Below are 15865 nucleotides of genomic sequence, written 5' to 3' on the forward strand. Positions count from 1 at the left end.
TCTCGACAGTTAAGTTGTTGCCAAGACGCATGTGGGCGATTAGTCAACAACAGATCAGTTTATAAATGTGGAACAATTTGGAAGTCCTCTTAGAGTTGGTCTTTCTCATTTCGACAACCTCTGCAAATTCCAAGTGAACTTCTGCCAATAAACTGAGCTCTAGGCTATCCTTATGCCGTCTCTTTCATTGATTTGATATTTGATATAAAATTCTACCTCTCCTCATACTGCCGGTGCCCACCAGCCTGTTACCCTGCACAATCTCGTTCCGCGGTGAACGCTTAGCTTGTCCGTGACACTGGAGCCACTCATGACTCATGGATACAGCACACGGCAGGACTCACGCTCATTTGCTCTGGTCTTTGCCCTACAGTTTCAGCTTGCCTGTGTAACTGTGTTGACGTGTAAGCATGCCTGTATTCCCCCCCCCCCCCCCCCCTGCGCGTGTACATGCAATGATGCAAGAACAAGCGCTATCGCGGGAATTGAAGGCACTTGAAGGGCTAAAACTTGCACCCGTTGTTCAAGCCACGCGCGTTCGTGACGTACAAGGATCCATCTATCGCAGGCACGTACTCCCTCCGTGTCTCCGGATAGTAGGCGTAACTAGTTTTTTTAGGAGTATTAATTTGTCTCGCGAAACTAGACGCTGGCTCCGCATGCGTCGCTGGATACATGGATGGATTTATCGCTGGAGCGCTGGACTCCTCATACCACACCGTTACAATCTAATGTTACTCTCACAACGAAGTATTACAAGCACGAACCGAATAGTTTTTTTCTAGAAACGAGCGGTGTGATTACTGATTAATGTCTTCCTTGATCTTTGCATTTTTTTTGAGTTGCGCCTAGTATCCTGAGACGGCGTTCAGAATGCTTTTGTGTTCACACCCAAGCAATCGGTAATGCCGCTGTCGAGCACTCTCTGCCGTAATTAATCGGCATGCTAATTGAAACCAGAGACAGGAGCTCGGGACTACCCGTATGTGGCGGCTGGCGTGGAGGGCACCGGCGAGTTGCGGAGCGAATGAATCTACGCGAGCGCGGTCGCGAGCCGAGACGCAACGAGCGGCAGGAGCAGGCGGGCAGGAAACGAAACCCCCGCGCGCGGGGATCCTGACGCGAGACCAGGGGCAAGATGGGAGGGGGAAGGCCCCGGCCCGGCCGCGAGCTAACTGACACGGTCACCACGACCACACAGCCGCACAGCCTGACAGCCACCCCGCGCGATCGGCGTGCCACACACGTAAAAAAGCCACGAAGAAGTGGCCAAAGCGCAGCGGCCCCGCAGGCGAGTCCACTGCCGTGTGTCACTCCTACCGCCGGCTGCTCTTCCCTCGGCTCTGCAGGTGCAGGCTGGCCGCCGTGCGTCCGCCCGCCGAGTCCGAAGCCGATGGAAGCCGCCGCCGCCGTGGCGCGCCGCGCCGGTCTGCTCGCGCGGGCACGGCCGGGCAGCAGGCCGCGCGCGCGGGCGTGGGAACGCGTCGTCGTCGGTGTCGGCTCGGCGCCGTCCGCCGCCCGAAGAAGGCCGCTCGTCGCGTCCCTCGGGGTCGGGTTGCCACTCCCGGCACAATCATCCCGGGGTGAGCACGCCGTGGCGCTGGAGGTAATCTGATCCCGTCTCGCTGTAGTTCGTCGGCTTGTTTCCCCATGCTTCGTCTGTCGGTTGTGTTCGTGTGCTGACGGGCGATAGGGAGTACTGATGGCGCTTGATGCGATCGCACAATTGAGAACTACATTGATTTTTGCGCAGGTGCGTGAGGATGAGGATGAGGCGAACTCCATTGTTCCTGCCGGAAACCTGCCTCACCCCGGCACTGACGGTATGAGCTCCACGCCCTATAAGAACAGATCCATTGCAGTGGCGTCGTTACGCGGACAGCAAAACCCACTGCACTAACGATGACATGTCTCTCTGTGAAGAGATCGCGCCAGTTCCCGGGGCCAAGACGGTGCGCGTCAAGTTCGTGCTGAAGAAGCGGTGCGCGTTCGGGCAGCAGTTCCTCGTCGTCGGCGACGACCCGGCGCTGGGCCTGTGGGATCCGAGCAAGGCGACCGCTTTGGATTGGTCGGAAGACCACGTCTGGACGGCGAAGACGGTGAGCTTCAGTCACGCGCGTTCCTCATTCCATGGTCGTGTGTGACTGACCCGATCGCTTTTGGGCTGGACAGGATTTGCCGGCAAACGAGTTGATCGAGTTCAAGTTCTTGCTGCGAGATGCCTCGGGGCATGTTTGCTGGCAGCACGGCGCTAACAGAACCCTGGAGACGACTGAAACTACAAATATCTTGGTCGTCTACGAAGACTGGGATCACGCCATGAAACAGGAAGTATCGGAGGAAGAAGAGCTCTCGACCGGGCTGGAAGATGTGATGTTTCAAGACGACCTTGCAGGAAGCAATGGTGCAACCCTGGCACATAACAACGTCACAACGGATGAGAACCTGAAGAATAAGGTGGCAGCAGTCGTAGCAGATGCTCCTCTGCAGGTGGTAGCAAATGAAACGAACCAACCACAGGTAAACGCGGAATTACCATTTTTTTATAGAATCATATAGCTCACATTTCACATCTGTTTATTGAAAATCAGCTGATATTGGACAAAGACCAGACGGTTCTAGAAGAGCTCCGTGGAGAAGCAAAAACAGTAGCACAAAAGGGCAGCAACGGCGATGGCACTAGCTTGTGTCAGGAAGGCGCCCAGCTGGCAAATAGGCCGCCAAGTATATTAGAGAACGACTTGGCCTGGGCCGGAAAAGCCATGCATCAGGTGCTCCGGATCCTCGGTTTCCAGATCGGCACAACAAAAACATGAAATTAGAATCAGGAATCTATGTGTATGTTGCAAACCTGCTGTTTTGGAAGATCAGCTGTGCCTCGCGTATTCAGTTCTACATGCTGCAAAGAACGACAGCACTGAGGATTGCAATTGCAGCAGGAAACCCGCACCTCTGTTTTCCCCTGCACTGTGTTGCATATATCAAGTAGTACTACTGCAAGTATGTTTAGTTTAGAAAATAGTAAGTAATAAGCTGAGCGCCATCAACCTCATATCTGCTTGTCATCAAGGCAGACTCGACCTGTCCAATCTGGCAATCTCAGTTCCATGAGAAGGTGAATCTGTAGAGCGAACTCCAAAAGAGAAACAGATGTGAGCGTATAACTCAACAAACCTGAGCACTGGAACGTCCTCAAGGGCGACACAAAGATATGTAAAGGATTTAGCACCGTTTATAATAGACATAAACATGAACAACCAGTACAAGCATTCCAGTTTTAATGCTCCAACTGTTAATGGGTCATCACATCCTTCATTCCTTCAAGGAAACAATTTAGATCCACGACATCTACATTCCTACTTGTTTACAGAACTATGCCACTATCCTAAACAAGATTGAACATCTATAATTGTATGTGAATAAGTTGCACATGGGAAGATTCTTTGATGAAGATGGTCAAAAGAATCCATAAAGCACCATGTCTGCCCTCTATGTTATACCACCTTCCAAGCCAGCCTTTCCAGAACGAAACATGTGCTTGAAGTTCGGCACATATCATGGGTTCCAGGTGAGATGTCAACCATACTCACAGAAAGGATACTGCGCTTCTGCTAAATCAGACAGCTGGGATGGTGAAATGAGCTGCTGTCCTCACATTCCGACCTTTTTGAATATGGAACTCATTTGATTACGGAGCTCAGAGGGGGGTGGGGATCAGCCATTGCATCTGAAACACACAGGACAAAAGGAAACTGTAAACCTGACAAAGCGAAAGCCGTCAAGCATTTATTATTCCAACCAAAATGTCGAACGATGACACTTTCTAGGAAGGATACAACTACAACTATGCTACATAAATAGAAGGTACTCTGTACTCTACATAAATAACAAAATCAAGTTAAACAGAGAACACAGCTTCATAACACCAAAAAGTGGCAACAGTCAAATTACCTTACAGGTCTCAGATACTTCTTAATTTGTGGGTCACTAGTAGATTTTAAGGTCTTCAATGCCTCTTCTGCAGCCTGAAACCAAAAAGGGGTGGATGAGTTTTCATCAATTGGCTCATACTCAAGACAAATGATGACCATTGAAACTACATTGGGACAGGAATAACAGAGTACAATAGTCAAATATAGTGCTTGATACACAACAGTCTTTCACAGCAACCAATGACTTGCAAAAGCTCCACATCATCACGTAATTATGCTAATGATTATTTGTGTATTTGAGGGCATGTTTTCAGATTCAGTTACATTTGTCACAATCCTAGCTACATAGTAAACTAATAGAAACTATATTTTCAGAGGAAAGAAACACATATAGTATGCACCATCATTTCATGGCTGCAGGTGGGATGCAAGGCTACGTATTCCACTGCTGGCCCAATACCCATTTTGACCGGTTACTGGTATGGCATAAACCAGGAATAAACTGCACAAATAAGGTTTCTTATTTTTGTCAAACTTCACGTTGAAACGATTAACATTCAAGCACATGCTATGCAGCACTTTGTTTCCGTGGATACGAGCTGCCACTGAAGGTAATATCTCCATTTCCCATTCACAAAAATGTGCCATGCTCTGCACGTATAGTTAGTTTTCTTTGCAAATTATATGTATAATTTATTACCATTTACACATCTGAAGTTTCAGTTGGGCACCCAAGAAATTACCTAGGCCAGAATTTTTTGAGCCTATTGTTTTGACATGTAAAGACGGTAATAAACTCTCAGCAGAAACACACACATAGAAACATGAAATCAATTTTAAGAATTCGTAGCGACTTAGATCAAGATGAGATTTTAATTCTTTTATCTGAATAAAAGGTATGCAACGTGTTCTCAGTTCTAACTCTTAAACATTGTTTCTCCATTTTGATAATGGTTTACATAAAGTATCAGAAGACCACTTTCACCTAAAGCTGTGTACTAATCTACCATAGACAGGACATCTGGACTGTGATCCCATCTGCATGAAAATTGGTGCACTTCCTGATGCAAAAAATATCTTAATACGGCAATGGAATGCAGATGTACAAGGATAAAAAGGGAAACACAGCAGAAAACATAGTACCAGAAGCTTTGCAATATCTCTGTCCGAACCAGAACCCCTCCCAAGAATCTGTCCAGCTAGTTCAACCTTCAAAAGAATATAGAAAGAAGTGTGACGCTGTCTGCATTAATAATCTGGCACCAGGTGCTAGGGCCAATTCATCCAACTCAGATCGGTTTGTTAAATACTTGCAGGCAAGTTAAATTTGAATACAAATATCAACAGTTCAACACCCTTAGCGAGTCAAGAAAACAGGTGGTAACCAGCATTGCGGAGCCATGTATCGCCCAACCTGGGCCATGCCCCCCCCCCCCCCCCCCCCGCCATCAGAATTTCTTTCAAGGCTGAGTGAGGTAAGTAGCTAGCTGTTGAGTGTAGTCCGTCTAGGTGTGCAGCTACTAAGCAGTTACTGCATGATGACCTCCTACAAGCAAATCCATTCCTAAATGAACAACAAGAACTTCTCTTCGCTAAGGAAGGTGTGAAAAAACTGGAGACGCCGAGTCACGTCTGACACCTCAACGGCACCTTCCATTACTGGCTAGCACCCCCTTAGCTTCAGGTCTGGCTCCACCACTGATAACCAAGCCAGTTCCTACTGCTCTGTGTTTCCGTTTTTAAAGTGTATATCCAGTGCGAAGGCTCCCACAAGGTGGGGGTCTAGGGAAGCGAATTCTTACAGACTTACCCTTGCAAAATTCTTTTGAAATTCAGCAAAGAGGCTGATTCAAACCCAGGACCTTCAGGCCACAAGTGGAGAGAATCTACCACTGCACTAGGTCTGCCCTTCTGTTGTTTCCGTTTTTGAAGAAACGGAACAACTGCTTTCCAATTAGCAGACCTGGCAGGTCTTATCATATTGGTTCCTACACTTATAACCAGCAGAGCCAAAGGCAGGTGTAGAAAGTGATAGAATTGGTATAATTGATGGATTGTATTAGTCTGAGCCTTGGGGCTGAATATATAGGGGTACATGACTTGGAGGGCAAGAAGCCTCTCCTACAGATCTGGTAGGATACGGTCATACGGATACAATCCTAATCCACCTAATATAGAGATATCCCTAATATACTCTAACATCCCCCCGCAGTCACAGCGGGAGCGTCGCAGACGGTGAGACTGGAGAGAAGTAGATAAACTGACATCCCCCCGCAGTCACAACGGTCAGTGCGCCGCAGATGTTGTGGCTGGAGTGGAAAACCACAAGGTTGCTCAAGCAGATGATAGCCCTTTGTGCCGATGTCGAGGTAGCCGAGGTGAGTACGAGTAGCCATGGTCGATGATGCCGTACGTAGAGTAGCCGTGGTCGACATAGCTATGTCGAGGTTGCCGAAGACGAGGTAGCCGCACACGAAGCCGCAGGCGCACGAGGAGGCGCCATGGTGGTGGCGTAATGAAGAAGACGTCGGAGACGAAGATGGCGACGCGTCGAGGCAGTCGTAGAGGGAGCGATGCCGAAGTCGAAGCAGTCAGGCCATCGGGCGACACATGCCCGAGTTTGCCAGGCTCGGGAATGCATCGGGGACGATGGACACGCACTGGTGTTGCCAATACCGGACGTGCAAGGGAGGATGCACAACCAGACGCCGTCGCCGAGGGACCAGCAGAGAAGGCCTCCATGGCGGTCGCAGGTGCAGAAGAAGGCGAGGTAGAAGATGCCAACGCCTGCTGTTGCTGGAGTAGACGAAGTAGTCGGGGACGAGATGGCGACGCTGGCGACGTGGTTGTGCTAGACGAAGCGAGGAGGGGAACCCAGATTTTCCAGCACAAGGCCGAATGATCCGGTTGACGCGACGGCGGCGCTCGAAAGAGACGGCGAAGAACTCGTACAGCTTGACGAAGACCATGCGCGGGGTGCGCAGCGACGAGTCCACGATGAGGTCGGGGATGTGCTCGACGGCGGTGAGGAAGCAACGGCGGAGAACACCACAGGGTGACGCCACTGCTGCCCGAAGAGACGATGCAGCGGCAGCCCTCCGTGCTCGGTGAAGGGCGCGCTCGACGAGGACGGATGTCACGGAAGCCTGGTGGATCACGCACATCAGCTGATCAGACCGAGTAGCGTGAGGCGAGATGACGGTGGGCAAAGTCGGTGAAGGCGTCCCGATCGGTGAAGGCGACGACGAGCCGGCGAAGGTCGACGTGCGAACGAAGCGGCGAGGAGGGCAGTGCAGATGGGCGTCCCCTAGGGCACCGTCCATGTCACCATGTCACATGTCGAAGACGAAGAAGAGGCCGGTGAAGTCGACGCCGATGTCGAAGTAGAGGCGCGAGGTCGACGGGGTCGAGGGCGGTCGACGGGCGGTGGGCGACTCAATCTCGATCAGTGATCGAGTAAAAATCAGAGAAACTAACCAAAAATAAATCAGCAGCAGCAACGTCACGATCTGCTGCTGCTAGACGCGAGGATGGCGGCGGATTAACTCGATCCACCGCGATGAAGGGCGCTGCCCCCGGCGGAGGTCATGGGGAACCTCCCCGGGGGCGCGCTAGGAGGCCGTCGAGGGGGCGCCCTGGATGGGAGCCGTGCGGGACGGCCGGCGGCGCTAGGGTTAGGGCAGCGGAAGATAGCCTAGGATCTCAAACCCTAATCTCGTGATACCATGTAGAAAGTGATAGAATTGGTATAATTGATGGATTGTATTAGCCTGAGCCTTGGGGCTGAATATATTGGGGTACATGACTTGGAGGGCAAGAAGCCTCTCCTACAGATCTGGTAGGATATGGATACAATCCTAATCCACCTAATATAGAGATATCCCTAATATACTCTAACAGCAGGTAGCAGTCGCAAGTGCGACTTGGTCTGTGTTTCCAAAGTGTAGAACACTAATGCAACACCCTGATGAATTGCTATGCAAGAACTATACCAGTAAAATTAAGAAAAATGTGAGCATGAATGTTAACTAACCTGAAAATGGTATTCTTCGATTCTGGCTGGGCTAGAATTCTGGACTTGATCTCGAAACACTACTTGCTGGTCGTCCAAGCACTACAATATTAAACAAAAATTAGTAGTCAATGAAGGAAACAAAATTCAGCATGTCAAAATAATGTATGAACGCGAACGGGTGCCTAGCCGGATTGGTTAGGTGGCCTCAATAGCACTCCTCGGGTCCTGGGTTCAACTCCCAGTGGGAGGGAATTTCAGACTGGGGTTAAAAAAAATCCCCTCGCCTGCCGCCACGCCAAAGCACGAAAGGAAGGTCCCGGCCCGCACTCACATGGGTAACAGCGCCCCTGTGTAAGGGTGTGGTAGGGGTTCGGGGGTTTTCTCGGCCTGTGTGAGAGGTCTTCTCTTATTCAATGCTCGGGGGTTTATTTCCCCCGCAGACCGAGTTTTTTTTTAAATAATGTATGAACAAAGAAATGACAAGTGCAACATAACCACTTACATGTTCTCTAATAAGACTCATAACAGATGACAACTTATCCAAATTATTTGAATGATCCTGTTTCAATGTACTTCCAGAAGGTTCGTGCATGGAAATATCAACATCTGAACAAGTAACATCCTCCAGAAAGCCATTTCCACTCCCTGGGGACTTCCTTGAATCTTTGTTAGGAACTCCAGCAATAGGAGCAACGAATGACAAATAACTGCCTGCAAGCCAATCCATTGAAGAAAATTAATGTACATTAAATTCTAGCTGTGTACTCTCAAACAAGAAAAAAATGTAACAAAGTTCTCAAAGGTATCCTTGTTATCACAAATTTGTACAGATAGAAATGCAGAGCTGAAAACCCCTAAACATGCGCAGTAAGGAATGGCTGGTTGCTCTGTCCACAATAATGTGTTACTAAGCATTCTTAGGTTGGCTGCCGTTCTTGTTCATGCTAACTGCCACCAGCGTGTTCACATTGCAATGGGGGTTCCAGTTGCAATATTTGGTTTACATTCCATGGACAGGGTGATGTGTATGCCCATTAATCAGACATGATAACCATTTCTTGTCATGTGCCTACAGCTAGTCTGGTAAAAATTACCAGTTGACATATTCCAAAATTCGATGGATAAGCCAAGATCAGAAAGCTGTTCCATCACATCAATCATAAAAGGAAATCATAGTACAACGTCAACATTTACAAATCGCCTGCTAGTCAGTCTACCGGCACAAATAGTTTAATGGCCCTTAAATGATGTTTTCCATAAAACAACATGAAAATATTTTAGGGCTTCCAGATGTTTGCTTGCTCACGTATAATCTATTACATTATAAATGCCGAATTTTTTTAAGAATATAGCAAATCCTGCAGTACACAAGATGTAAGGGATATATACTCACTCTCCAAATTTTGGAGAGCTTTTTCAGCAGCTTGAACTTGGGCTTCATCTCTTGTTTTTCCGATGCCTACTCCAATTTTTTCATTACTAAACAGAACCTGGAACACAACATAGATAACTAAGGTGAAGCTGAAATGATTAAGCAGAAATGTGAAGTGTCGCTACCTAAATCTAAAAATGCATAACTAAACTAGCAGATGAAGCTAAGCTAGAGCAGCTTCTAAGCCTTCAAGTGAGGTGAATTCTAGAGTAGCTGGAGACACTGAAGCTACATGATGTTTGCCAAGTATGAAAGATTTTATCAACCATCACAAAACGAAAGTACTGGCATGACAATGCTGTTGATGTGTGTTCAGGTGGTTAAGGTAATGTAGCTCTTTGACTCTTTCAATTCTGAAATGGACAGATTATTGACAACAGAATATGGTATAAAGTATAAACACTAAAAAAAAAACTAGACCAGCACTGGACGAACTAGATGGCTTTTATATTAAGAAAATAAGCACCCAAATTCGCTTCGACGAGGACTTGAACATGGGTGGTCTGGAGTCTGGACTAGGCTCAGTTCCCTATATGGTATAAACACTGACCAGTCAAAAAATTCAAAATACAAACCTCTACAGAAAATTGCATACTTTTGCCATTGCTTACAGTAGATCTGAATTCCACCTGTAAGAGAATAGTTGGGGATTACTTCAGAATCAAATAAGAAAACAAAGATAAGCTGAAAAAGTAAGGTGCTCATACATACCTTGGAGTCACATAGTCGCCCAATTTCTTGTAACACCGTGACAAATACTGAGGGGGCTATTGCTAGTGCGCCCCCATTCGGCTGGACATTCCTACCTGCTCCAGTGCCTCGAAATGACATCCCCTCATCATCTAGACCAAAGATCCAAGTTGATTACTTACAGCACCAAGTTTTGATTCTATACAACATATGCGATATAAGTTCAGGCTAGGTTGTCAGGAACAAGAATCCTAGGCAGGAATGCATTCACAATGGGATTATAAAGATCATATGATGTATGACCTCAGGAAAGAGGGAAAAAGTAAGAAGGTCCTATGATATTTTTATCTCCTCCTGTGCCTCACATTGCCATTTCTTCATCATCAAAACCAGAGCCTGTAGCTAATTACTTAAGGGCTTAAGGCACGAAGTCCAGCTCACATATGGTATGAAATGACTCCAGGCAATGCTGTCTGATCAGGCACAACTAACATAAATGATACCACCTACTGTGGCCCAACATTCATATGCTTTAAACATAGCGAGAAGAGAGTACGAGCATTAATATTAAGTACTATGGAGTAAATGCAATGTCAAATAGTTAAAAAAATAAAGATAACCAAGAATAATTAGGAGATGAATATTAGGCTCTTGAACAATAATTTTCGGATTGCTGCACCACATAGCACAGTAACAAAGGAAAATGGCTGAAAGGAGGCCCATATCCTCTTGGCAAGTTAACATGATAATCCAAAAACAATGAAAATTAGAGAGCTAATAAATAAATAAATAAAAGATAACAGGAAGAGCTAGGAGAAGAAAAAAAAATCAAAAGTTATACGACCAAATTTATGAAATGAGAGGTACCTGGTGAACGGGTTGAAGATGACATTTGCTGTCCTTCCCTTTGCTCCCCCCGATACAACTGAAATAAGGAAAATAATTGAACATCTTGAAGCTTACTTTGAATGGCAAGATATCAATCACAACCACTAGTCAAGAGAATAGACTAGAGTACTTGGGTTTTTGATATAGGTGTAAATTCGGTCCCAGGAAAAACTAGCAGCAGTTCAGCACATTTTGGAAAGCAATGTAGTAAAAAGGTAGGTAGTTATAAGTGGCTAAAAGCAAACTGCAGGAGCCATATGATGGCAATTAAACAGTGCTTGCCCGCAGACTCAAAACAAAACAGGGGACCATTAGTTTGCATCGTCTAGTTAAAAAGGCTACATAACATTTTTCCTAAAAATCGATACAACACAAGGATTAAAGGATATAAAAATTTACCTGTCCATTCAATCTCTTCTCTACTTCAGCTCCCCTCATGCCCTCAGGTATAGGAGCCTGATCTTTATTGCTTGGTACAAAATTAGTATCCTGTAGAAAAATTGGAAGGTAGCATGAAGTTACAGAAAATAAACTGGAGAGAGAACATTAGTTTATCCATAATATTAATACCTCACAGACTAAGTAGTCACCAACATCTGGTGCATATGGAAGATCCAGTAACCCATTTTCATAGAATAGTTCAAACACTTTCCTCAGTAGATTCTCATCAAACTCTCTGAAAGAAAAGAAAAGAAAAGGCCCAACTGAACCAGTAAGAAATATATCATTAAAATACAGAACTTCCATCACAAGTCACAACATACATTGACCTACCTGAAAAAACCACCACGAACATTGCAAGCAACATTTCTTGCAACACAAAGAACTGGAACAGCATTTGCCATCTATAAATAGTTATAGCAAATACACATATCATTCCAGAATGGGCATATGTTCAACACAAGATATAGAGTAATAAACAAATAAGTACCTCAGCTTGTGGGGCATAGTATGGAATATATGCTGGGACAACATGAACCCTGTGCTGATCTTTATCATCCCAAACATTAAGTCGGTCATCAATTACCATGGCCATCTTTGGATGGCATCCTCTGTCTCGAAAGACATTCTGCAGAGACTTTTTGGAACCTGCCACACAATAGAGAGAAGTGATGAAATAGATGGTTAATCAAGCACAATTCCGGCGGAAGATCAAAACCAGAGACCAGAGTGATAGGAAGGTTAGAGTTGCACTATTCTATCCAAATATATTATATGCTATTTCATGTACTTCCCTACGTTTCTAGAACTAGTCTAGCAGTTTCACTGAGAACATAGGGACACAGAGGATGCAGTAATAATTTGGAGCTAACTGTATTACTTGTAAAAAAAAATGGCGTACCCAGTGCCGTAGGCTTCCCGCACTGTGCGGGGTCTGGGGAAGGGTTGTCTTTAAGCCCCAAGCCTAACCCACACAAATGTGCAGAGGCTGGGACTCGAACCCGGGACCTTCCGGTTACAGACGGTAGGCTCTACCGCTGCACCAGGCTCTACCGGGAGCTAACTGTATTACTTGTAAGGGTGCGAATAATATATAGTACATACCAATAAAAGGAAGGCACTGTTGCATTCAGAAAGGAAAAAACCAAATAGTTGAAACAAGTAGACTTGCCTGACTTTACACAAGTTATGCGTTCTGAAAGCTGTTGCGGATTTATCAAGTTGCCTTCTGGATCAAGAAGTCTCCACATCTCAAGAGCATAATCTCTCTCAGCCATTGTACATACATACACCTCAAATCTCTTTCTTCCCTTTGCTGTTAGGTAGCTTCTCAACTCCTCCCAAGCAGGCCTTAGCTTCACGAAAACACTGGTATCACGAATCTGAATAGAATACATCATGCGAATGGGTAAGATGATAAAATAACCATTTAAAGGTAAAGTAATCATAAAATAATTAAGCTGAATGACAGAACTAAATCTCTAGATATCCCAAATTTTGAAACCTTCCGTATATAGGAGTAGTTATGCTGAGTGCCTGAGTTCATAACAACATATATTGAATTAAATCTAGAGAAACTTAGTAGGGTCAACCAATCATGTCACAGAAGTAGACAAGGCTAAATTGCAGGCCCAAACACCCAACAACAATGCTTGTGGAATTCATTCGAATAAGGTCATATCATACCTCTGGATTGATACGAGTCAGAATTGCATTCCTCTCAGGCAGTCTGATAACAGGACGAAAAACACGCTCCTGACCACCAGACACAGGTTGAACCTCCTCCTTTTGGGTTCCAACTATTTTGCCATTGTCCGTAACTGTATCTGTGTCTATAAATTCTTTGAGAAGCTCCTTGTCCTCTATGTACCGCTTGATTTCTGCAGACATCCCTGCTATTCTCACAGGATCATCTTCAACATCCATCCTGCGGGAAAGCATCTCAATCCGATCCTCGAAGGACTTCATTGTATTGGCAACAATAAGGGTCTCATCAAGATCAAACACAATGGCAAGGCAGCGCAGGTTGAGCATCCTGACTGAGGATGCATAGAGGCCAGAGCGTGCTGAGCAGCACCAGAAGCACGGCGCCTTTTCCGACTTGGTCGGCATTGCCACTAGGTGCAGCTCCTCGTCTCCAACCACTACCACCGCACTCTACACAGACAATTGAGATAAAAGGGTTATACAAACCTTCTAGGTCTGTGAAAACTTCTATCAAATGAAATGTGAAAAATGCTTCAATATCTGATACTTGTTCCACGAAGTACAGGTACCGCCACAGTAAGCTACGTTTTCCGCTTCAATTTCAAATGAACATGACAATTCCAATCACATAAAGCCAAAGACACCTATGATGGACCAAAACTGAAATGTGCAAAATGCTTCGACTCCTGATACTTGTTCCACGAATTACGGATGGAGTAAATGGATAGTCGTCGTCCTAGGAGGTCACAGTAAGCTACGTATTTTCCTTCGATTTCAAATGAGCATAGCGACTACACTCGAATCAAGACAAAAACCACACATACCCATACGCGATTGTTCAAAAACAAAAAAAAATTGGGGACAAACCTTGAACTCGTTGAAACAAACGAGGTACAGGCGGTGGAGGCTCGGGAGGGGAGGCATCAGCTTGGACTGCAGCTTGCATCGCACAGAGAAGGGCGCGATGGTCTGCAGGATGGCGAGCGGCGGGCACCTCTCGCTCGGCGGCGAGAGGTGGCTGACGCGGATCTCGTTGCTGGGGAACGGAAGGCCCCCCTCGCCCCCTTGCTTCATCGGGAACACCTCCATCTCGCCGAGGAACACCTCCCCGTGGAACATCCGCATGCTGACCCCGGCGGGCGCCCCGGCGGCGGGGGCGGCGCCACCGCTGCCACCGGGCCCGCCTCCAGGGCCCCCCAGCGGCGGCGGGCGAGGCGCGGCCATCGCTAGTGGGGAATCGGAGGAGCGAGAAGAGAGAGGGTGGAGTGTAATTTCACGCCCGCGCGCGCAGGCTGAAGCTCCCGCTTGCCCGCCTCCCGCTTCGGCGGAGAGACGCGGAGCCGCGGGTTTTTGGAGTCTGGGCTGGGGGGAATGAAGGAAGGAGGGCGGAGAGAAAGGGGGGCTGCGGGGATGGGGGGGTCTCGGCTGCGTTTATATAGAACTTTGGGGGGGCGAGGCGCCGGGGCGGATGGTTCCGTTTGTTCTGTCCAGTCACCGGTCCGGTCGCGGACACGCGGACCCAGCCGACCAAGTCGCGTCGCGGACCGGGCCAGGGTCGGCGTGTCAGTGACTGTGACTAGATTCCAGTGTCGCGCCTGGCTCGGTGCGCCGCGTGGGGGCCACCCGGATTATTATCGCTTCCCGCTGGTTTGGTACGGCCTTGTATCTTTCCGATTATAATCCCACTATAAACGCTTCGTTTATTTTTATTTTTATGGTAATTCATTTTAAAAATTTGAACTACGAGAAGCGAGAATAAAAAAAATGAGAAAATTTTTGCTTCTCTCGGCCACGCTTAGATTATAAATTAAGTGAAAACAAACACGGCCTACATCTGGGGCATGGTTGTTGGATTGATCAACTTCCTAATAGGCCTATTAGGCCCTTAATCCGCACCCTGATCGGGGCGTCCAACCCTTATGGTTGGTGGGCCCCCGCTGTACAGTGCCATATAAAAGGGGGTGAGGGGCCAGGCACTCGGTACGAGATTTACCGCGCCGCTAGCACCCTCACCCACATATTCTCTAAACCCTAGCCGATCTGGAGGGAGCGCTAGAGCAGTGGAAAGACTCACCGCCGCCATCGACGCTGATCCATCGACGTTGCTGCCACCGTCCTCAACTCCGGCGCTACGCCGACAACGCCTCTGCACGGCTCGTCGCCGCCCTTGAGCGGATCTTCATCAACGAACCAGAGATGGCCGCTTCAAGCTCCGCCGGTGGTGATGGTCTCTACTTCTCCCTTTCTGTGTACTTTATATTCTAGATCTAGGACCCCTTTTGTACTCAGATCAAGAAAAGAGAAAGAAATCCTACTCGATCCGTGCACTGTGTGATCCTAGAAATATAACAATGGTTTGTGTGCCTGCCTCGTTTGATTGCGAGTGGATTTGGGTTCCAAATTTCGGAAGGTGAGCTTTTCAATATTTTTGAAGGTGGTTAAAAGATGGTCAGTTTGGGCGAGTTCGGTTAACTTAATTTTTTGCGATGCGAAGAAGGACAGCAGAGATTTAAAAGATTGTGAAGTTGGCTCCTCTTCACTCTGGTTTCGAGCTATTAATCCATGAGCATCAGAGCGAAAAAGGACAGCAGAGATTTAAAAGATTGTGAAGGGCCATAACGTCGATGATCAAACATGATATCCACGTATCCTTGGCAATAGCATAGCAGGAAAAGCACTAAAGTCAGCGGTGGAACCATGCCCAAGGTTACGTGTCGAAAACTCGACGCCCGACCGCCGCCCATACGGCCCCACCTCATG

The 15865-nt window shown here is 47.1% G+C and overlaps 2 protein-coding genes across 8 annotated transcripts; one reads left to right on the forward strand and one right to left on the reverse strand.

The window, feature by feature from the left end:
• The first annotated feature begins 504 nt into the window (after positions 1-504).
• Positions 505-3052, forward strand: LOC120674087. Its single transcript, XM_039955197.1, has 5 exons — positions 505-1606; positions 1754-1823; positions 1924-2099; positions 2173-2520; positions 2592-3052. Exons 1-5 carry the CDS (start codon positions 1139-1141, stop codon positions 2814-2816), a joined length of 1287 nt encoding a protein of 428 aa, XP_039811131.1. The 5' UTR covers positions 505-1138; the 3' UTR covers positions 2817-3052.
• On the reverse strand, positions 2577-14509 carry LOC120674086 (RNA polymerase II C-terminal domain phosphatase-like 2). Of its 7 annotated transcripts, none has more exons than XR_005674969.1 (18): positions 13973-14329; positions 13085-13555; positions 12570-12780; positions 11889-12046; positions 11732-11802; positions 11528-11633; positions 11357-11446; positions 10937-10994; positions 10091-10221; positions 9955-10008; positions 9341-9437; positions 8450-8658; positions 7966-8046; positions 5076-5141; positions 3952-4025; positions 3049-3121; positions 2852-2967; positions 2577-2746 (listed from the first exon to the last, which is right to left on the reverse strand). XR_005674969.1 is itself a non-coding variant. In XM_039955195.1 (16 exons), the coding sequence occupies exons 1-16, from the start codon at positions 14327-14329 to the stop codon at positions 3100-3102; spliced, it is 2268 nt and encodes a 755-aa protein (XP_039811129.1). In that variant the 3' UTR covers positions 2840-3099. The 7 variants fall into 7 exon arrangements, 2 of the variants coding, with proteins under 2 accessions (XP_039811129.1, XP_039811130.1); XR_005674966.1 differs by having other exon boundaries at positions 3049-3133; XR_005674967.1 differs by having other exon boundaries at positions 2852-3133; positions 13973-14509.
• Positions 14510-15865: the final 1356 nt, after the last annotated feature.

The sequence above is a fragment of the Panicum virgatum genome, chromosome 5N (genome assembly GCF_016808335.1).
Source record: "Panicum virgatum strain AP13 chromosome 5N, P.virgatum_v5, whole genome shotgun sequence".
Classification (NCBI taxonomy): Eukaryota; Viridiplantae; Streptophyta; class Magnoliopsida; order Poales; family Poaceae; genus Panicum; species Panicum virgatum.

Excerpts from the sequence above, each read along its gene's own strand:
- LOC120674087 (XM_039955197.1), top strand. The coding sequence starts at position 1,139 with ATGGGAGGGGGAAGGCCCCGGCCCGGCCGCGAGCTAACTGACACGGTC. Across the intron at positions 1,824-1,923 it reads GCCTCACCCCGGCACTGACG|AGATCGCGCCAGTTCCCGGG; the intron begins GTATGAGCTCCA and ends CTCTCTGTGAAG. Across the intron at positions 2,100-2,172 it reads ACGTCTGGACGGCGAAGACG|GATTTGCCGGCAAACGAGTT; the intron begins GTGAGCTTCAGT and ends TGGGCTGGACAG.
- LOC120674086 (XM_039955195.1), bottom strand. The coding sequence starts at position 14,329 with ATGGCCGCGCCTCGCCCGCCGCCGCTGGGGGGCCCTGGAGGCGGGCCC. Across the intron at positions 10,009-10,090 it reads GGCGACTATGTGACTCCAAG|GTGGAATTCAGATCTACTGT; the intron begins GTATGTATGAGC and ends ATTCTCTTACAG. Across the intron at positions 8,659-9,340 it reads AGCTCTCCAAAATTTGGAGA|GCAGTTATTTGTCATTCGTT; the intron begins GTGAGTATATAT and ends ATTGGCTTGCAG.